General features: G+C 42.7%; 1 protein-coding gene across 1 annotated transcript in view; it reads right to left on the bottom strand.

Moving 5' to 3' along the window:
- The window catches only part of LOC145342469 (X-linked interleukin-1 receptor accessory protein-like 2), a 624,731-nt gene that overhangs the window by 115,285 nt on the left and 486,785 nt on the right, over positions 1-22,661 (bottom strand). Inside the window, exon 5 of the mRNA XM_080188033.1 lies at positions 21,760-21,913. Within this exon, the coding sequence (XP_080044159.1) occupies positions 21,760-21,913 (154 nt within the window). The remainder of the gene's footprint in view (positions 1-21,759; positions 21,914-22,661) is intronic.

The following is a 22,661-nucleotide window of genomic DNA, read 5'->3' as shown; positions in this document are numbered from 1 at the left end:
AAGTAACCATCCAGTCAATGCCCTCCACCTGAATGTACTTAAAAGCTCAGCTGATAGAGTTAATATCCTGCCCAAAATAAGGAAAGTTCTTCAGGAAGGCACCAACGTCATTGACAGACTTCTTCAGGAACTCTCAGACACAAAGTTAAGGCACAGTGGCTAGCACTGCTACCTTCAGCACCAGAGACCTGGGGTTGATTCCCGGCTTGGGTCACTGCCTGTGCGGAGTTTGAACATTCTTTCCATGTCTGCGTGGATTTCCTCTGGCTGCTCCGGTTTCCTCCCGCAGTCCAAAGATGTGGAGGTTGGCCAAGCTAAATAGTCCTTTTAGTGTCAGGGGGACAAGCTAGGGTAAATGTGTGGGGTGATGGGGACAGGGCCTCAGTGGGATTGTGGTTGGTGCAGACTCGATGGGCTTCCTTCTGCACTGTAGCGATTCTATGATTTCGCAGACTCCGAACAGCTGATCCACCCAAACCTTCAGGCACCACTTGCGCCACCAATGATAGGGTTCTGCGATCACATATTGGATTATCATCCATTTAGGAACAGATGGAACCAAAACTGAACAAGTCATTCTTGATTCTGAGGGGCTGCCTAAGAAAGAGCTAAATAGTGTGACTATCCTGTTCTGCATTTTAACTGCATTGCATCACATATTGTTTCATTTTTAATGTGAATAAGTGATGTCTAGGCAGCCTACAAGCTATACAGAAGCATAAGCCACTTCTCAGAATATGCCTTGTACAACATATATCCTGAAACAATTAGTGGCATCCCTGAAGATTCTGAAACTTTACACTTACCCATTTTGAACAACAATCTACATACATAAACCATGATATTGCCTTCAATTTGTACAAATATTTGTACAATGCAGAAATGGTAACATTGTTTATTGCAGTGACTAAGAATAAAATTCAAAATGCATTTATATGACTCCTTGTCTCGTAGAATCATTGAATCCTTACAATGCAAAAGGAGGCTATTCAGCCTATCAAGCCTGCACTGACAACAATCCTACCCAAGCCCTATCCCCGTAACCCCACGTATTTACCCTGCTAATCCCAATACCGAGGGACAATTTAGCATGGCCAATCAAGCACATTTGTAGACTGTGTGAGGAAAGTGGAGCACCCGGACGAAATCCACGCAGACATGGGAAGAACGTGCAAACTTCACACAGGCAGTCATCCAAGCCAGGAATTGAACCTGAGTCCCTGGCGCTGTGAGGCAGCAGTGCTAGCCCCTGTGCCACCCGAGATAAAAGTCTTAGAGAAAATGCTTGTAGAGAGCATTATTTAAATTTACTGAATGGTGTTATGCAGGGAAATGAAAGAAGTCTTTACATTACACTGGATCCCTGACCTGGGTGTGGGTGAAATGGGTGTTTCAGCAGGAGTGCGTGTGTGTGTGTGTGTGTGTGTGTGTGTGTGTGTGTGTGTGTGTGAGAGAGAGAGAGTGCTGCGTGTGTGTGTGTAAGAGAGAGAGAGTGCTGCGTGTGTGTGCGAGCACGCACGTGGGGTGGGGTGAGCAACGGTCAGAACTTCAGCTCCACTGACACCCTTCTTTCTGAGGCATGATCACCGAACACCTCTTTCCATTTCATTTAACTCAGTGGTTTGAACACTGGGTGCTTTAACCCAGTGCTGCTTATCTGGTGGCTGTTCATCTTGTGTTTCACATCTTGTTATACAAGCCATTCACATTGAACCTCTTGCAGGAGGTTTACAGGCACGTTAAATGCATTGTTAGCATTCCTGTCGAGAGGGCTGGAATACAAGAGCAGGGATGTACCTCTGGGGCTGTACAAGGCTCTGATCAGACCCCATGTGGAGTACTGTGAGCAGTTATGGGCCCTATATCTAAGGAAGGATGTGCTGGCCTTGGAAAGGGTCTAGTGGAGGTTCACAAGAATGATCCCTGTAATGAAGAGCTTGTTGTATGAGGAATGGTTGAGGACTCTGGGTCTGTACTTGTTGGAATTTAGAAGGATGAGGGGGGATCTTATTGAAACTTACAAGATACTGTACTACAACAATCCTACCCAGGCCCTATTCCTGTAGCTACATGGAGTGGAGAGGATGTTTCCATGAGTAGCAAAAAGCTAGAACCAGAGGGCATAACCCCAGGCTAAAGGGGCAAACCTTTAAAACAGAGATGAGGAGGGATTTCTTCAGCCAGAGAATGGTGAATCTGTGGAACTCTTTGCTGCAGAAGGCTGTGGAGGCCAGGTCATTGAGTGTCTTTAAGACAGAGGTAGATAGGTTCTTGATTAATAAGGAGATCAGAGGTTATGTGGAAAAGGTAGGAAAATGGGGGTGAGAAAAATATCAGCCATGATTGAATGGTGGAGCAGACTCAGTGAACCAAGTGGCCTAATTCTGCTCCTATGTCTAATGGTCTTATTAGTGAAAAATAGCTCATTGAGGAAAACCTTACTTGTTAATTAACGAAAAGCACAACAGTAATGAACATGGAGCATTGGTACCTATGACAGGTATCAGGTGGGCTCACATTCAGCATGTCTGTTTGGCTCCCAGGTTTGCAAATAAGGGGATGCATCCGTTAATCATTAGACAATATGAAGATTTTGGTGGCTTTTTATTGTTTCAAGATTGCATTCAGTATGCAAATCAAAAAATGCATCAACTAATTTCAAAGGGCATATTTATTGCGTTCCTAGACTAAAGCACTAAAGCTGAAAATTACAATGGATGAATATTCTTATGAGAGTCCTCAATCTGCTATTGTAATGCATTTTATGTGGGTTGATATTTCTATGAAAATAGCTGAAAAGGAATGAATTACGAATAATGATCTGCCTCTAATATTACCAGTTTCCAGGCTTTGTTGGCAATTCTTTCCGCTCCTTGACATGCAGTGATTAATGTACACAAACAGTTTTGCATTGTGATATGTGAGACCATTCCACATTCACCTGTGGGGAACTTGTCAAGACACAAAGGGTGGAATTTTACCGGCACATCCATCTGAGTTTCATACGATTCCGCACAAGGCCAATGGAGAATGCCATTCTCCGAGCCTCAATCGCCCCCGGAATCAAGGTGGGGGTGCTTGTTAAAATTCCAGCCAAGAGGTCTAAATGCATATTTCTCTCATGAAGACTGCCAATGTGGCCTCTACCACCTGGGCTCTCAGTTTACAGGACTTCTGAACTTATGGATTGAGGGAAATGGGATGTTCCGCTAACCACTCTGTCTCCTTCAGGAATGTGTAGCTACACTGGCACGAGAGGAAGAGGAGGAAGAAGAACTGGAACAGGACAGTATGGTGACACATGGTTAACACTGCTACCTCACAGCGCCAGGGACCCGGATTCAAGTATGGCCTCGGATGACTGTCTATGTGGGTTTCCTCCGGGTGCTCTGGTCCCCTCCCAAAGTCACGATGTGGCGATGCCAGCGTTGGACTGGGGCAAACACAGTAAGAAGTCTCACAATGCCAGATTAAAGTCCAACAGATTTATTTGGTAGCAAAAGCCACTAGCTTTCAGAATGCTGCTCCTTCACCGGGTGAGTGGGAGTTCTGTTCACAAACAGGGCATATAGAGACACAAACTCAACTTACAGAATAATGATTAGAATGCGAATCTTTACCTGCAACCTCCAACCCAGAGAATGATTGGCCTCAGTCCCCCACCCCTGCCAGAGAACGATCTGGCCTCAATCCTCTCACTCCTGCACTCCCACCACCGCACCCCCCCACCCACAGAGGTACACCTGATCTGTCTCCACCTCCCTCCCCCCAACCAAACAATGATCGGCCCTTCCCTTCCCCAAGCTGGACAACGATCGGGCCTCCCTCCTCCCTCCCCCCCTCACCAGAGAATGATCTGACCCACCTCCCTTCCACCCCTCCCGTCTCCCAAGCACCACCGATCTGAGTTAGGGAGCCATTGCAAACGCTGAACTCGCGTCTTCAGAAGCTGGAGCGTCTGATTCAGACTTTTATTTAGAGTACCCATTTTGACACGATTCCGGATTGGCGAACTTGGTTGTAAAGGGGGAAATGCTGATAATGTTGGGCGGGTAGTTCATTAATTCAATTTAAATGCATGCAAATGCATTTACATCACCATTGTGCCATTTCGGGCACGGATCAGATCCTGGCCATTCCCGGGTCTTGGTAAAGTGGCTATCTGCGCAGACGTGGGCGCAGATTGCGTTAATGGCCTCACATACGACTTTACTATGTTTTCACGCCCAAAAATTAGTGTGACGCAATGATAAAATCGGGCCCAGTGATGGTGGAGTTCCTCATTGATCTTAACAAATAATGTCCATCCATGAGTCTATAGCAGGTGTGCAAATTACATTATAAAAATCCCAGTGTCAGACAATTTTGGGAAGCATAGACCCAATGCCATGTCTTTCATCCCAATCATGATATACTTGCCAGATGTCATGTCTCAAATTATTCACAACAGATTTTAAAAGCAAGACAACCCTAACCCTAACCCTAATGATCTGGCAGGTAATTGCCAGGCTGACCAAAGATAAACTTCATCAAACTATCACAATAATTTCCAATTTTTATTTTATTACGGGAAGGTATGTGCACTGAAGTCAGGAGTAAAAAATCTAATACCACTTTTCAAAATTTTAAGTATTAAATTAAAACACTTATTATTAACAAAGAAAGAAAACTTAAACACACAAGATTATGTTTACACAGTTAAAAATTAGTCTTATAATCATTTCCACACAGGAGCTCTACTAAGTTAGACTCTGAGATAAACACCTCTTTTAGGCAACAGTCCCCATAGATACTTAAGCTATAAAAATTCCAGGATTATTACCAAAAGGCGCTTACGACTGCAATAGGTGAGTTATTTCACATGGTTTCACTCTCATTCAACAGTGAAAATCCAAGACTTTACACAACGCTTTGGAACAAATGAGGGAGAGGGCAAGCAGATGCTTCTCTGGGGTACATGGAGAAAGTTTGACTTAACTTCTTTCACAGCTCTCTCCCTCACTGAGCACACTGCAGATCTTACTTGGACACTCCCTCTAGTAAAAAGTCTCACAACACCAGGTTAAAGTCCAACCAGTTTATTTGATAGTAAACCCACAAGCTTTTGGAAACACTGTTCCTTCACCAAGGCTCGCATTCTAATCAGTATTCTGTAAACTGTGTGTGCCTCTATATGCCCTTCTCTGGTCAGAACCTTCCACACACCTGACAAAGGAATAGTGTTGCTGAAAGCTTGTGGGTTTACTATCAAGTAAACTGGTTGGACTTTAACCTGCTGCTGTGAGACTTTTTACTGTGTTTACCCCAGTCCAACGCCGGCATCTCCACATCATCATTCCCTCTAGCAGAGCTTCCAACCTTTTCTTAAAGATGTATGTTTCTCTTTCATCTTTAAATCCGTAGCTCCTATCATTCTTTGGGATGATCCATATGAATTCACAGAATATAAAAACCTTTCATGTTCTCCCGATGGCCACTACTTTCAGGTGAAACAACTTAATAACTTTGCTTTATTCATTTACATATTTTGCCAGTTGTAAATCTCCTTTCTATTTCTCTTTATTACAACAGCTAAACATCCAGATCCTCACCTATCCCTAATGCAAATTTCTATTCATGTTGTATTTACTTGCAACCCATCTTAACACAGTCATCTCCACTTCAAATGTCTGCTTTCTCACCTCGCCCTTTTGATGATCTAAACCTTGCAGCCTAAGTGTCTTCAGCTTGAATAAATTAGGCCACAGGCTCACAAAGCTCCCATAAGCCGGCTTCGCTGTTTACCACACAGTAATACTGGAAAGAAATGTCATATTTCCTGCACAACGTTTAGAACCCAAAGTCTGGTCACCTGTCCAGCTCATTTTCTGTTTCTCAATGGAAAGTGATACAAATGTGAACATTTGCAAACATGGGGTGGCATTTTCTTGATGGACACAATCTCTCCCATGATTTTGAAAACCCCAACCACATAGGGCAACCTTTTCAGCTGCGGGGATCATCATCTTGGTAGTTGAACTGGGTCAGATCTCTTCTGCTCTAAGAATCCCACCTAGGCCAATAAACCCAAGTCTTGGCAAAGGATGCATGCACGCAAGCTGCTTCAGATATTTTTGTTCTTACATGAATCAATCTTCTTCATCCGAATCACGTAGTGCTATTGGAACACCATAAAAGGAATTCACATGAACTCTTGATTTCTTAATCAGAAAACAATAACTGCCTTACTGGCATTCACAGGAAGCAAGTGATTAGGTAAAGCTTCAAAAAGCAAAACAAATTGACACATACAGAAGTAGCAAACGTAAAAGAAACTCATTAGCAAGTAAAAACTGCAGTGCCCTTTGAAAAGCCAACTATTGCAGATCAGAGCTACTACAATTAAGAGAAAAGATTGAACACGTTGAAATAAATGCAAAAATATTGATGGCAATCACACAAGCCCCTGGCAGTGGTACAAAACAGCTCTGGCTGGCTACGAAGAGTTTAACTGAAGGATCGGTTCACAATTCTGCCCTCCCTCCACCCCCTACAATGCTTTGAGATTTAATAGTGTTAATAAAAGCATGTGTTTATAATCTGATTGTAACTTGATATCCAAGATATTGGTTCAAGAACAGCATGAAACAATCACACTTCAACACTGAACAAATTTTGGTAAGCAAATATAATAGAAGTAATTGACTAGAATTATACTTCAGTCGAACAAGAGTGCTAAATTTACTCAAATTGCAACCACGTTAGGTATCTAATTTGATTTGATTTGATTTATTATTGTCACATGTATTGGTATACAATGAAAAATATTGTTTCTTGTGCACTGTAGAGACAAAACAAACTGCTCATAGCGTACATAGGGGGGAAGGAAAAGAGAGTGCAGAATGTAGTGTTACAGTTATAGCTAGGGTGTAGAGATAGATCAGCGTAATATAAAGTAGGTCCATTCAAAAGTCTGATGGCAGCAGGGAAGAAGCTGTTCTTGAGTCGGTTGGTGTGAGATCTCAGACTTTTTCTTGTTCCCGACGGAAGAAGATGGAAGACAGTATGCCCAGGGTGCGTGAGGCCCCTGATTATGCTGGCTGCTTTTCCAAGACAGCAGGAAGTGTAGACGGAGTCACTAGATGGGAGGCTGGTTTGAGTGATGAATTGGGCTTCATTCATGAATGTTTGGAGTTTTTTGCGGTTTTGGATAGAGCAGGAGCCACATTTGCCAGGAATGAGGCACAAATCAAACAACGCCTTTTTTATTTAGAATCACAGAATCATAGAAAACCTACAGTGCAGAAGGAGGCCATTCAGTCCATCGAATCTGCACCAACCACGAACCCACCAAGGCCCTATTCCCATAACCCCTCATATTTACCTCATATTATTCCCTGTGGCACTGGGTTAATTTAGCATGCCCAATCCGCCAAACCCACACATCTTTTTGCTTTGGGAGGAAACGGGAGCAACCGTAGGAAACCCATACAGACACAGCAAGAATGTGCAAACTCCACACAGGCAGTAACCCAACCCAGGAATCGAACCTGGGTCCCTGGCGCTGTGAGACAGCAATGTTCTCCACAGTCCCAACCGTGCCACTCCCTTCGTGGTATTAAAAGCAAAGTTCTACCCAAGCATGTCAAAAACTGGTCCCTGGTTAAATCAGAACCATCAGAATCCAGCAAACAACACCAGCATTTTCACATGACAAACTATATTAGGATTCAACTGCAGATGTAACTGCTTATCATAAAGCATTCAAATGACCTGCATTAATGACCAGGGGCAGAATTTGACAGCCTTTCCTGCTGACAGGGTTTTCCAGTCCTGCTGCTGGGTTCCCTGACCGTGAGACTCGCGCATAATGTAAAAGGCCAGAGGCATTGGCGAGAATGAATGAACTCGCTGCTCGCCAATGTTGAACTGCCTCCCCATGGGGCGGGGGGGGGGGGGGGGGTGCAGAAAATCCCACCCAGGCTATAAAATTTGAGACTCCAAAGTGATGTCAATGCCCCAAAGCTTAAATGGTAAAATGACAAGGCAGAACTTTCTATCCATCCACTCAGATACGGCAATAATAAATCCAATTCAATTCATCATGGAGCATCTCCCACAATGCAGCTCCATCTCAGTAACAACTTGCATTTATCTGGCACTTTAAATGGACCAGAAACAATGCATTTCACTGAAGCATTCTCAGACGACAATGGATGCCGCGGTATGGATGGGATTACTTGATAACTTGCCCAAAATCCTAGTCAAAAAAATTGGCTTTAAGGAGGAGAGTGTTGGGAAAAGTGGAAACAATTGGGCGGGGGAATTGTAGAGCACTGGGGTGGCACAGTGGCTCAGTGGTTAACGCTGCTGCCTCACAGTGCCAGGGACCTGGGTTCGATTCCCGGCTTGGGTCGTTGTCTCTGTGCAGACTCTATACATTCTCCCTGTGTCTGTGGGGTTTCCTCCGGATGCTCTGGTTTCCTCCCACAGTCCAAAAGATGTGCTGGTTAGGGTGCATTGACCATGCTAAATTCTCCCTCAGTGTATCTGAACAGGCACCGGAGTGTGGCGAATAGGGGATTTTCACAGTAACTTCATTGCCGTGTTAATGTAAGCCTACTTGAGACACTAATGAATAAACTTTAAATATTGGGATTAAATGACTGAAGACAAATCTGCCAGTGAAATGGAAGGGAGGATATATAACAGAGTACCTGCCTAGATTCAGTAGAATTCAAAGCTATATTTGGCAATACACCCTCAGAGCCTCTGAGACATAAAGGGTTTTTACATATTATGGACAGCATTTTGTAGAATATGTTGACATAAATATTTTAGATCTCTCTCTTGGTTGAATTAGTCACATGCATAAATATTGTAAGAATATTGTCATTACAATTTATTAGGTTTAGAAATCAGAACCTTCTGAGGAACAAGACGGTTTTAAAAATTTTAATAATGGGCAGAACTCTCCCAAAAAAAATTCCAAGTGTTGAATTTGCAAACTTGAGTAATTAATGCTGTTCTTTCTCAATGGGACTTCAGAGAAGAATCTCCCACACTCTGTGCGCTGCAGAGGCCACTAGCCTGAATAATATTAAATTTCAGAGGGCAGGGCCTATTCCCACTGGAGAGGCTGAACTCAGCGCGCTGACTGGGCCACAGTGCGTTATGTTGATCTGTTAGTGTTGTGGTTGGCGCACATGCAGTGGCCCCTCACTGATGGTCTCCCAATTGTTGACCAGCCCGGTTACTGGCCAGCACCGAGACCCCTATAACGCTGGTTCACTGCCCCCCTCCCCACGGCCCAATTGATGGCCAGCCCCGACACCCACCTCCACCCCCACCCCCCCCCACCCCGGCAATCTCCAGCCCCTCTCACCGCCGATCACCCCCTCCCGACAGTAACACAGTAACTCCCCCACTGCAGTCCTGACCATCACCCCCATGCAGCGCTGACGCCACCCTCCCTCCCCCCCCAATAAGCTGACTGCTCTCTTGGCTGACCTGCCCATCCATAGCCTGCCCCAATCGCTGGTCTCCCTGCTTCCTCCACTGATCCCTAGGTAGCAGGGCAGTGGGACCCCCAGCCCCTCCAATCGCAACAAATCTCGCAAATCAGTCGATGCAACAATTTCCTGGCCCGCTGCACTAAATGATTTAAAGATAGGCTTTAGGGTGGAGTTCACATTTCATTCAGATTGAATATTTAGTTGGACTGATAATTCTGCTGAACTAAATAATGGATTGTAATGGCCAGTCATCACCTAACTTGTTCCTTCAGTTATTCATCCACTAATGTGGGGTCAGAATAGTAATAACGAGGTCAGAGTGGATATTGCATTAATATAGTGGAGAATAAACTTGTCTATACTGCATGATCAGAAAGTCACCGGGTGTGATCTTACTAGTTTGTCACATGGTTGATCAACATGGCAAGTCAGTAAGATCACGAGAGAGGTGAGAAACTGAAATCAGCTGGGGGGCACAATCAGGGGAGCCATGATCAGGAGGAGTGGGGGTGTGGTCAGGAAGTTGGGGGAGAGTCAGATTCCCAATGTACTAGCTGTGTACACTTTGCACAGTGCACTGGGAGATCATGCACATGCGCAATGGCACCCTCTAGCAGTCAGCAGCCGGCTTCCTGACATGAATAGACTCCGTCCACTCTCCCTACTGTTGCAAATCACATTTTGCCTCATTGTTTTCATGAAGTGGTGTAAGATTTGAATTTTTCTCTCGCTAAAAAAATGGGCATGATTCTCTCTTGTTTTCACTTAGAATATTTTTGTTAAGACCATCCCCAAAAGATAATGTTTGTTTGGTTGATGGCTCATGGATTTTAAAATTTGGACAAGTATCTGCTTAGGGCAAGAAGAAAAACAAATATATATATACAAATGTAGTTTGGGGTCAAATTGTAGCCAAAAAATGGATATAAGACAGAGGTTGAATGGTGGCCAATCTCATTTTTTTCATTTTTGCTCCTGAATAGCATGGCACATAAACTGACTCAAGGATTTTTCTGATTGTGTCTGGAGAAGGTGATATACTGCAATGTAAATCACACGTAATGATCAGATTTGCTGCATTCTGACATCTCCCAAAGAAATGCAGCTCAAGCAAAATGCCCCTCATAAAATCTGGTCCAGGGATGGACCAAAACTTACTTTTCACCTTAGTGAACTGGGACGTGAAGGTTAGAGGGATTAGCAGGGTAAATATGTGGGATTACATGGATGGAGCCTGGGTGGGATCATGGTCGGTGCAGACTCGATGGGCCAAATGGCCTCCTTCTGCACTGTAGGGATTCTATGATTCTATGAGGTTTGGAGATTAGCAAAATCAAGTGACTGCTGTCTGTAGACTATGCTCAAAACAGCTTCTATGCAGAAACAAGCAAGTAATCTTTTTAAACATGCTGTTACAGCAAAACTTAGCGTTGGACTTGTGAAATGTCCATCAACATCATTAACTTCATTAAACCTTCTGTTCATTTATATTGAGTTAAATTATCACCGTCCTGACCTGGAAATATATTGCTGTTCCTTCACAGTCACTGTGTCAAAATCCTGGAATTCCCTCCCTAACGGCATTGTGGGTCAACCCACAGCACATGGGCTGCAGCGATTCACCACCTCCTTCTCAAGGGCAACGAGGGATGGTCAAGAAATGCTGGCCAGCCAGTGACACCCACGTTCCCACGAATGAATAACAAAAAAAGTACACAACATTTAAGATTTATATGTATTTCATATATCTGTTCAAATTATGGTTTGGTCACCATGATGGGTTTGAATGTTTTTCTTCTTATTGAGTCTGTTCTGTTGCTCTTCCTAGGAGTCTCAATGTAAAAAAATGAATCCAGAAAGTTACACATTTTCATTAAGGCTTTAACTTCCTCTGGAGTACTGTGTGCCACCTGGTGTCCTGACTTAATTAAGAAAGGATCGATTTGCATTCAAAGCAGTTCGAAGAAGTTCATTCAACTGATTCCTGGGATGAAGGGTTTATCTTAGGCGCTGGACTGTGGTGGCTGGAGAATTTTCACAGCAACTTCATTGCAGTGTTAATGTAAGCCTACTTGCGACACTAATAAATAAAGCTTTACTTCTGTGGAATGGTTGGGCCTACACGCATTGGAATTTAGAAGATTGAGTGGCAATTTTATTGAAACGTAAAATATGCTGAAGGGAACTGACAGATGTCTAAGGGCCCTAAAGATTAGGGGCCTCCCATTTAACACTGAGATGAGGAGAATTTTATCTCTCTCAGAGGGTCCTTGGTCTGTGGAATTCCCTTCGCCAGAGAGTAGTCATGGAATACATTCAAGGCTGAGTTAGATAGAGTTTCATTGCAAAGGGGTTATAGGGAGGGCAGACAGGAAAGTAGAATTGTAGCTACAATTGAGTCAGCCATTGTCTTATCGAATGGCAGGGTGGACTCAAGGGACTGAATGGCCTACTTCTGTTCCTAGTTCTTGTGTTCTTGGATTTGCTTAAGCCTCAAGTTGCAACAAGGTAAGGATGAAGGTAGTAACTGCCCAATGTACTTCCTGCTACGGGCATTGTCGTTTGTTGCAATCCAAATTTGAGTTACTACTGGATGGCAAGATTCCAGAATGGCTCAAAGGATTGTAACCTTTATGTTATTTTTAGAAAACACAGAGGAACAGGACAGCTAATTAGTTTTCAACAACGAGAAAAAAAAACATTAAGTATGAAAAGTTTGATTATAATACAATACTCCTTTATTCCCTCCTTAGCTTCACAAACATGTACAGTTTTCAAAGCTATCGCCCCACACTGAACTCAACCAATCCTCTATGGGTTTCTTCTCACAATTGCCCGAGATTATTGTCACAGAAGTGTTTCCAAATTCCACTCCCAAAAGGTCATGCTTCAAAATCTTTATCCGAACAATGCTTGGCATTAGCCATTTTAATTAAGAATCCACTCTAGGTTTTCCAACTATCTTTCCAAACGAAGCCTCAGCTCTACTTTTGACAAGGAATCCAGCACCAGTTTTCTACCTCTCCTTTCAGGGTTCCTTTGTCTTAAATGCTTTTGCACAAACTCCGAGATCCAGCCACTGATTTCCACAATTATTTCAACTCATACTCATTTGCTAGAAAAATCATACCATGGAGTAATGGTGAAGCAACATCATACCATGGAGTAATGGCGAAGCAAAGAAGTGCAGTAGACTGAAAGAACAGCTGTTCTTTCAGTCTACTGCACTTCTTTGCTTCACCACTATTCCATGGTATGATTTTTCTAGCAAAGCGGGAGAGGTGTTCGCTCCACTTCCTTGCTATATTCAGCTAAAACTACACTTAAAAAGTCTTCCTACCCGAAAGGTGCACCTGGTTACCAAGCAACAACTTTATAATTCTCACAGCTTGTCTATTTTTCAAGCTGTCACCCTCTCTAAGCACAATAGAGGCCCCACTTTATGCTGTCCAAACCCCCACACATACAAGCACCTTTGCCTGGCATGAATATAATGATAGGTTTACCTTTCCTGATATAATAATACTAAATTACACTCACTTAAAACAATACCTTATTTCTAATATTTAATACCAATATACTTAAAACTAACTCTGTTATCCAGATGATATGGGATCATATCATAGAATCTCTACAGTGCAGAAGGAGGCCATTCAGTTCATTGAGACTGCCCCGACAACATTCCACCAAGCCCTATATCCGTAACCCCACATATTTACCCTGCTAGGCTACTGACACTCAGGGGCAGTTTAGCATGGCCAGTTAACCTAACCTGCACGCCTTTGGAGTGTGGGAGGATACTGGGTCCAATTCTGGCCTCAGGTGACTGAGTGGAATTTGCACACTTTCCCCATGTCTGCATGGGTTTATTCTGAGTGCTCCGGTTTCCCTCCACAGTCCAAAGATATGCGGGTTAGGTGGACTGGTCATGCTAAATTGCCCCTTAGTGCTATGGGGATAGCAGGATAAGTATGTGGGGTTACGGGGATAGGGCCTGGGTGGGATTGTTTTCGGAGCAGGCTCGATGGGCCGAATGTCATCCTTCTGCACTGCAGGGGTTCTATGATCCTCTGAAAATGCAAGTCATTCTCTCTTTTTTTTTCATAAATCGAGGTAATACAGAGGTTGTCACTTACATTAGGGTCGGAATTTTCTGACCTTTATGCCGATGGGATTCTCCGGTCCTGCCAATTGTGTAAGCCTTCCTACTAATCTCACTGGCGTGGGGTGACGTCAAAGGGAATTCCCATTGATAGTGGCGGGAACAGAGAATCCCACTGCTAGCAAACAGCATGCCATCCCCCGCCGATATGGCTGGGAAGCCAGAAAATCTCAACCTTGATGTTTGCTTTGGCGAAAAATTCAGCTGCATAGAAAGGGTCCTAATTCGGAAACATTACTGTAACATATCATCGAGTACAGAGAAACTATACTGATGTGAAATTTTAGATATAACATTGTATTGTTACACATATTGAATTGCTAAAGTCACGCAAGCTTTGTGCAGATTGGCTGCCATTTTTCCTATCCTGAAATAAAAATCACTGAACTGACTGTAAAACTCACTGGGACATCCTGAGGTAATGAAAGACCTTTCATTTTTGCAGGTTTTCATCATTTTTTTCTATGTACTGTGACAGGTCGGGCTTCCTTAATAATTTTGTTTCCTCTGCCGCAGTGGAAGTCTCTGTGGCATCAATAATTAACAGAGGCTATCATTTATCTCGCAGCCAAGACCCAGACAGCGTCGGTTAATGTCACCACATCTTGTATTTATATTACACCCTTAATATAGTGAAACATCGCAATGTGTTTCTGAGCCTCATTGTTACAAAATGTAGAACAGAAAGGATATGGCACCGCAGGTAACTAACAAATCTAGTCAAAGAGACATTTAAGCAGTGTCATAAAGGAATAGGGAGAGTTAAAGAAGCAGAGATGTTTAGGGAGGAAAGTTTGAAGTTTATTTATTAATATCACAAGTAGACTTACATTAACACTGCAATGAAGTTACTGTGAAAATCCCCTAGCCACCACACTCCAGCGCCTGTTCAGGTACACTGAAGGAGAATCTAGCATGGTCAATGCACTTAGCCAGCACGTCTTTCGGGCTGTGCGAGTAAACCAGAACACCTGGAGGAAACCCACACAGACACAGTGAGAATGTGCAGACTCCGCACAAGACAGTGACCAATGTCGGGAATCAAACCCGGGTCGCTGGCGCTGTGAGGCTGCAATGTTAACCACTCTGCTATCATGCCACCCAAAATCTGGAGTTTCGTACCACAGCAGCTGAAGGCAAGGCAAAAAAGCGATTAAAATCCAGGGTGTGTAGGGTGTGCAGAATTGGAGGAACACAGATTTCTGGGAGATTGTAGGGAAGGGGAGATTAAAATTTATTTAGTAGTCACAAGTAAGACTTATATTAACATTGCAATGAAGTTACTGTGGAAGTCCAACGCCTGTTTGGGTTAATGCACCTAGCCAGCAAGTGGTCAGAATCTGGGAGGAACCCAGAGAAAACCCACTCAGACATAGGGGAGGAATGTGCAAACTCCACACAGATAGTGACCCAAGCTGGGAATCAAACCCAGGTCCCTGGTGCTGTGAAGAAGCAGTGCTAAATGCTGTGCTACCGCGCCGCCCCAGAGATAGGAAGGGATGAGGCACAAGTCATACAGAAAATTAATACAACAAATGAAAAAAACTCGGTTTAATTTTATCCAAGTTTGCCACATTTCTGATCACAAATGCTCTTAAGTGCAAGCTGATGTCACCTCCAGACCCCATTAATGTGGCCTTGACATTAGAGAGTGTATCACAGTCAGTTCATTCAGAGATCAATGCTTTCTGAACAAAATCTGCATTATAGAGGTCCATTTTGTGAGCTTCCTTTTATTCTTTACATGATCCTCCCATCATGTAAAAGCATGGTTGGCTGATTAGTGATCATGTTATTGTTTCCTCAGCTTTATTGCTAAGGTTTTTTCAATTTATTTATTATTTGTCACAAGTAGGCTTACATTAACACAGCAATGAAGTGACTGTGAAAATCCTCGAGTTGCCACACTCCGGTGCCTGTTCGGGTACATTGAGAGAGAATTTAGCACAACCAAAGCACCTGACCAGCACAGATTTTGGATTGTGGGAGAAAACCCATGCAGACACGAGGAGAACATGCAGACTCCACACAGACAATGACCCAAGCCAGTACTTGAACTCGAATCCCTGGCGCTGCGAAGCAGCAGTACTAACCACTGTGCCATTTTAAAACAAAGATCTGAATTAAATTTAACTTTCACTGTCAAATCTGTTTTTTATTTTGCTGCTAATAAACAGTCTCAAAGTAACAGAAATTATCCTGAGAAATTACTTTGAAGTGTTCACCTTCAGAACTATTCTCGGGGCATTGACACCTTCATCAGGCCTGGCCTCAGGATTGTGTAGATACTTCAAATAAATGAATTGTACCATAGTTGTACTATAACCATTTGTTGGTATCAAAGTAAAGCAAGCAATCCTCCTTTCCAACAATGTGTTGAAGGAAAATCTTTAAAACTGTCTTAAGAAATGTGGAAGAATAGAATTAATTGTGTCTCTATCATGGCATTGTGTAATAATTGCTTATAGTAAGGTTCTGGAAAGCCTCCTCCTTAAACTTACTGGCGGTCAGGTAGCTGCCTGGAATCTGGCTCTTCAGAGTTTGCAATAGCACAAGCATTAAAATAATTATTAATCACTATCCAATGTAGCATTGCTCTGATATTGAAAAAATATAGCTTGTTTTCCTGTTAATTTATATGTTTTTAGACCGCTACGCCTTAAATTTCATATCTGGGGCGAGGCGATTTCTTGTAAGCTAAGCCCAGCATACTTTCTAATTCTATCTTTTACGCTCATTCTATGCTTCTAAAACTTCATTCTAACTATTTTAAGCTTTCTAATAATGATGACTATAACACTACATTCTGCACTCTCTCGTTTCTTTCTCTATGACTGGTATGCTTTGTTTGTATAGTGCGCACGACACAATACTTCCACTGTATGTTAATACATGTGACAAGAATAAAACAAATCAAATCGTATCAGTAATGTATCACTCCATGCACCTGACAAAGGTCAGATTAGATCCAGACTTTGTGTTACTTAAGCTTTGTTTATGTTGTAATCCATCACATTCTGTATTGCACTTGTCAGGGGAGGCAGCGGCAGAGTGGTATTGTCATTAGCATAGTAATCTGGATACCTCAGACAAAATCTAGGGACCCAGGTAGTGGCATGGCAGTGGGGAAACTTTAATCCAAAATCTGGAATTAAAAGTCCATTGAATTGATTGTCGGATAAAACTAATCTGGTTCACTGATATCCTTTAGAGAAGGAAATTTGCCTGTTAAGGCCTATACACGACTCCCAACTCAGTGCGGCTGACACTGATGTGCAATGAAAGACAGTTGGGGGTGGGCAATAAATGCTGGTCCAGCCAGCAATGTCCACATCCTTTGAATAAATAGAAAGAGGAACAGTTTGGGGGTAAAAATGTGAAAATATCCCTGATCACATTGTACTGACTGGTAATGGAGGCATTTGTAGGAAAGAATAATCACTGATGATAATCATGATGTGGAGATGCCGGTGTTGGACTGGGGTGGGCACAGTAAGAGGTCTCACAACACCAGGTCAAAGTCCAACAGGTTCATTCGGAATCACAAACTTTTGGACTGCTGCTCCTTCATCAGGTGAGCAGGGATGTACGTTTCACAAACACGGCACATAACCCGATGTTGCGAGACTTCTTAATGACATGGATTCAGATATCAGATCTTTTATAGATATTCTCCATCCTTCTGTAATTTCCCTGACGTACTAAAATCATATTTAATGCAATGCTTTTTAAAGTACATGTTCTACAAATAAACTATCCTTTCAGCCTTTTGGCAATGTTTTTGTAACATTACTTGTGAAGTAAATTTCAATACTCTCGGAATGGAGTGTGAGTTCAATGCATTGGGGAAAGGTCTCGTTCAGGTTCAGGTGGTTAGGATATACTTCAAAGCGATATCTTTGGCAGGCTGATGTTTGCAGTGCATCTTTATCACTTCAGTGGGAGATGAATGTGTTGATATGAATCGTAAGTTGCAACCATTCAGAGAAAAAAACCATTCACCCAAGATGCAAACAAGGCTTAACTGACAAATTAACAAGCTAGGAACAGTGAAAGCCTGGTGAATGCCAACGTGTAAATTCACTGAACCATGCAGGCCAAGCATATCTCTAGTTCAACAACCTCTCAAGGACAACTGGAGATGATCAGCAAATGCTGGACTTGCCAGTGACACACTGATCCCATGGAAAAATCCGAGGCTGAATTTTATTGGGGTGCCCTCACCTGCTCTGGCTAAAATGTCAGGGAGTGGAGGCGGGGTCCACTCTAGTGAGGAACAGATGTTTTGTAGTAAGTTAACAGTTGATTGGCCTTTATAAGACTGGAGGTGGAGCTTTTGTCCCTCAGGGACAGAAGTTTCTGCCTCAGAAAGCTGCTGCCTCAAAGAGCTGTTGTCCGATCAGAAGCGGCTGGTCAGGGGTATGGGTGGGGGCTGTTGGTGGGCAGGTGGCAGACACGGTCTGGAATTTACGTGCCCGCTCTGCCTTAAAACTCACCAGCGAATGACGGGTATCCCCGTTTGAGCTAAATTTGATAACGTCAGTCTGGACAGTGCTATCATCGCAGAGAAAAATTTGACAGGGTTCCCTCTCCCAAACTGCACGCAGTTACCTTCAGGGTGCCATGTTTTTGGATGTCATGTTGATCATTACTGGCAAAATGGCCATTGGGATGCTGTACTTGAGTGTCACTTTCACAGTAAGGGTCACTATAAGAGTAGGAAAAAGGTATCAAGGGGCTAAGATCTCACTCTATATTTTTATGAAATATATAAATATCATCCTGGCCAATCCAAAAAATAAGCTTTTTAAAGCCAGGCAATGGTTTCAGACCGACTGAAACCATAACTGGCTATGACTCACACCAAAGGGATTTCTGGCCTTCGGCAAAGAAGCCACTGTGTTACCTGTAACAGACAGTACTGCCCCCTGTCACTGTGGAGATCAAATCCTGAGGAAATGTACAAAGGCCTTTCACATTTCTAAGACAAGGCCCCTAGTCAATGGAGACAATCATTCTGAGATGGCAAATGGATCCCGAAACTTCTGTTGAACTTGAATGGTTGAAAACATCAAGCATTTCAAGAACGCAGACAAGAAATATGTATCTTTTATCAAAACCAAGGTGGAGAAGTGACAGTCATGTAACGCGATAACATCCCCCACCCCAATAGCTGCTTGAATCTGTAGGATTGCCGCATAAAGCTAAAAATAAAGGCTACCTGCCATCTTCCATCCAGCAGAGCATGGTCATAAAAGGATTCTGTGCAGGGGTTTAAACACTTGGCAACCCCCCTACATTCATCTCTATATTGTGGAAATAAATCTAAAGGAAAAGTAGATAACTCAACATCAGCTTCAGCCCCTAAATCTCACTGAGAAAATACATCATTAGTTTTTTGATAATGGGCTCACATGAAACAAAATTCCTATTTTGTCCGTAGTTTTGGCCCTGCAACTCTTTATTTCCTTTATCCTGTTTTTATTGCAGGAAAACACTGAGGGGAGGAGGTTAAGTACATAGTGACAATCCCTTCTGCATTTTCAGTAGTGCGACAGTGGTTAGCGATGCTGCCTTCGAGTGTCAGGGACCCGAGTTCGATTCCTGGACTGGGTCATTGTTTGTGTGGAGTTTGCACATTCTCCCTGTGTCTGCGTGGGTTTCCTCCGGGTGCTCCTGTTTACTCCCACATTCCAAAAGACATGCTAGTTAGGTGCACTGGCCATGCTAAATTCTCTCCGTGTGTACCCGAACAGGTACCAGACTGTGGTGACTAGGGGATTTTTGCAGTAACTTCATTGCAATGTTAATATAAGCCTACCTGGCACAGTAATAAATAAATAAACTTTCAAACTTTGAACTTTTAAACAAACACTTCTGGCTCTCTTGAGTTTGCTATGGGGTTATTACTAAAGAATTGAATCACAACAACACTGAGAGATTGGGGAAAATAAGCTAGCACAACTAAAGGAGGAATTCAAACATCAAAAACACCCTTCTGTTTCCAGACAGCAACTTGGTCACATAGTTCACTCACTGTGTGGATGAACAAATTTCTCATCTTACAAAGAACCAGTTAAACCACATTCCTAGATCTTCCTCCCGCAGACTTCTGATGGACATGAGATCACAGGGTCCTGTGTCCTTGTACAACAATGTTTCACTTTGGTGAGAGGAGAACATATTCGAGTGTTTAAATAAAATCTCCCTCTTGTCCATAACCAAATGCAGGGGACAACTGGCAGAATATTATGGCCTCGCCTGTCCCAAAATCCCACCAGAAGTCAACAGATCTTTCCATGCTCTGCCCCTCACCCGCTTTGATTCCCATGGCGTGCAGGCTGGTAAAATTCCAGCCTACATTGCAACAAATTCTCCCAAACCACAGAGCATTAAAGCATATCAAATAATGGTTTACAATATTGTAAAGAATTTCAAGTAGGTCAAAAGTCAAAGATTATTTCCACGACTTTGATGAATCATTATCAAGGTTATCGCTGGAAGAATGAAACAGGAAGCTAGAGGATTATTTTCACGTGGCAATGAGCGCGGAACGTGTTGCGTACTGAGGCTATGACTCAACAGAGAAAATTATTTCACTTAAAAATGAATTGTACAAAACTGCGATAACTGAAACAAAGAGGGAAAAAAATGAAAAATTGGAGAAGATTGATATTGGATTGGTCAAGTTGGAAAGCTAACGCTGGAAGGAAAACTGTCAAATAGCTCCCTTCTATTCTATAAATTTGATGGTTCCTATCACAAAACATAGTGCATGTTGTGAACAAAAGAACCATCTCCCATTCTATAGTTGGGCTCAGTAATTTCCACTGCAAATCACATCAGCAATGTTTTATCATATTATAAAAACGTTGACGTTCTACTTGAAAACTATCAGCATTAAATTCCTGCATTAATTATTTATGCTCCGGATATTCAAATGGAAAATCGTCGTTGAAATGGCCACTTTATAAAGACAAAACCCATTCTGACTAGCTTTCATCCAAACTGACCACTACTTAGTTTGTCAAAATTAACAAAAAGGAGGTTCTTTTGGAATGAATACAAGACACATGGTTAGAAGGGAAGAACAAAGCTGGTTGGAAGGCCTACTGGGACAAAGTCCTCCGGGACTTTTCCCCAGTCATATGAAAGGTTATTAAGGCTCTCCAGTGCTCACCTTAACCCCATACAGTCAGGCCATCTGCATTTTCCCCATTGCCACTCACCCTGTATTGGCTATGTGTGGAGCTCAGGAGCCATATGAAGATTTTAAAAAAGACAAATCTCTAACAATTTAAGAGAGCTCACACTCATACAAACTTGATACAAAATTCCTCACTTGCCAAACCCATTCAAAGATTTTAAATTTCCTCAAGTGGCCAATCTCTGGTAAAAGCAAATAAACATTTATCTACTTACAAGATTCAAAAATATTCATCATTTAATAATAGTCCCCCACTTAATACTGTCAATTGAAATGTGAACTGAGTCCCCTGCTGAGATAAGTAGTTTTGGAGCATTTTAAACTTAGTCAAGCGTTCATAATGTGCTCAGCTGTAAAACAAACTTCTGGGATATGAAAAAAAAGATGTCTATTGAAACTTCAGGAACAGATGGCTAATGGTTTGCCTGAACCTGCACCAGATGGTCGGTCAATTATTACATTCCAGCTACTGGCATTCATTGTTTTTACTCTAACTGAGAGCTGCAACCTGTTTTTTTTAAAAGACCACAGTTTGAAATTATATCCAATCATGACATTTAAACAGATCAATCCACTTTTCAAGAGCCTTCACGGTAAAATCTTGATTCCCGCAATGCTAACTATATAGTTGTACTTAGAAGTAAAAAATGGCACTAGTTTTAAATGGCCCAGCTGATTCATATTTACGGCCTCTGTGATTCAGGACCTACTCCTTTCCCCATGCTGGCAAAAATGGGGGTGGGATTCCTGCAACGGGGTCACACCTGCCAGTTTCTAGGCCTCCAGAATTGAGTTGCCTCCATGAGAATCCGATTCAATGTTCCAGATTGCTGGCTCAAATTTGAGGCGGTGAACTTAGTTTCACTTCATTTCATAAACATAAAGAAATCCCTCACCTGTGATTCTTAATTCGGTTGTTCTTCTCACCAGCTTGTTTTTGTACTTTAATTCACAGGTGTAATTCCCAAAATCATCTTCTTGAACCTCTTGGATCACCAGGGCGTTTCTCTTTTGCAAAATCGTACTTCTCCATGATTTAGGCAAACATTCCTGGGAGAACACGGGGTTAATATAGAAGGCAAAAAGCAGATGCATTTGTTTTCAATTAGCTATTATAGTACAATGTATATAAAAAACATGATGTACCTGACGGAAGCTTAAACAAATTAACAGAAAGTGGGGCCTTTATTCAAGGATGAAGCCTCCAAGTCATAATAAGAACATAAGAACATAAGAAATAGGAGCAGGAGTAGGCCATCTAGCCCCTCAAGCCTGCCCCACCATTCAATAAGATCTGTCGTGGCTTAGTTCCACATTCCTGCCCTCTCCCCATAACTCTTAATCCCCTTGCCTATCAAAAACCTATCAACCCGCGTCTTAAAAATATTGAGTGAGGCAGCCTCCACCACTTCAACTGGCAGAGAATTCCAGAGATTCACCATCCTTTGAGTGAAGAAGTTCCTCCTCAACTTCATTCTAAACCGCCCCCCCTTTATCCTGAGGCTGTGCCCTCTAGTCCTACTCCCCATCATAGCTGCCAATGCTGGCCCCGCTGTATAATATGATGGTGGCATGTGTGGAAAACGATTAGATTTGACCCCAAGTACTTTATGCTGGTGTTAGTTCCAAAGAGGTCATAGAATCAAAGACGCTCTACAGTGTAGAAGGAAGCCATTTGGCCCATTGAGTCTGCAATCCCACCCAGGCCCTATTCCCAGAAGTACCAGAATGATAGGGAACGGGATAGCTTGATCTTGGTTTTGGACACAGCTCAGCACAACATCGAGGGCCAAAGGGC

This window comes from Carcharhinus amblyrhynchos, chromosome 4, assembly GCF_965287045.1.
Source record: "Carcharhinus amblyrhynchos chromosome 4, sCarAmb.v2.hapA, whole genome shotgun sequence".
Taxonomy (NCBI): domain Eukaryota; kingdom Metazoa; phylum Chordata; class Chondrichthyes; order Carcharhiniformes; family Carcharhinidae; genus Carcharhinus; species Carcharhinus amblyrhynchos.
Note: the sequence above shows the minus strand (reverse complement) of the source record. Positions and strands in the feature narration are given on the sequence as shown.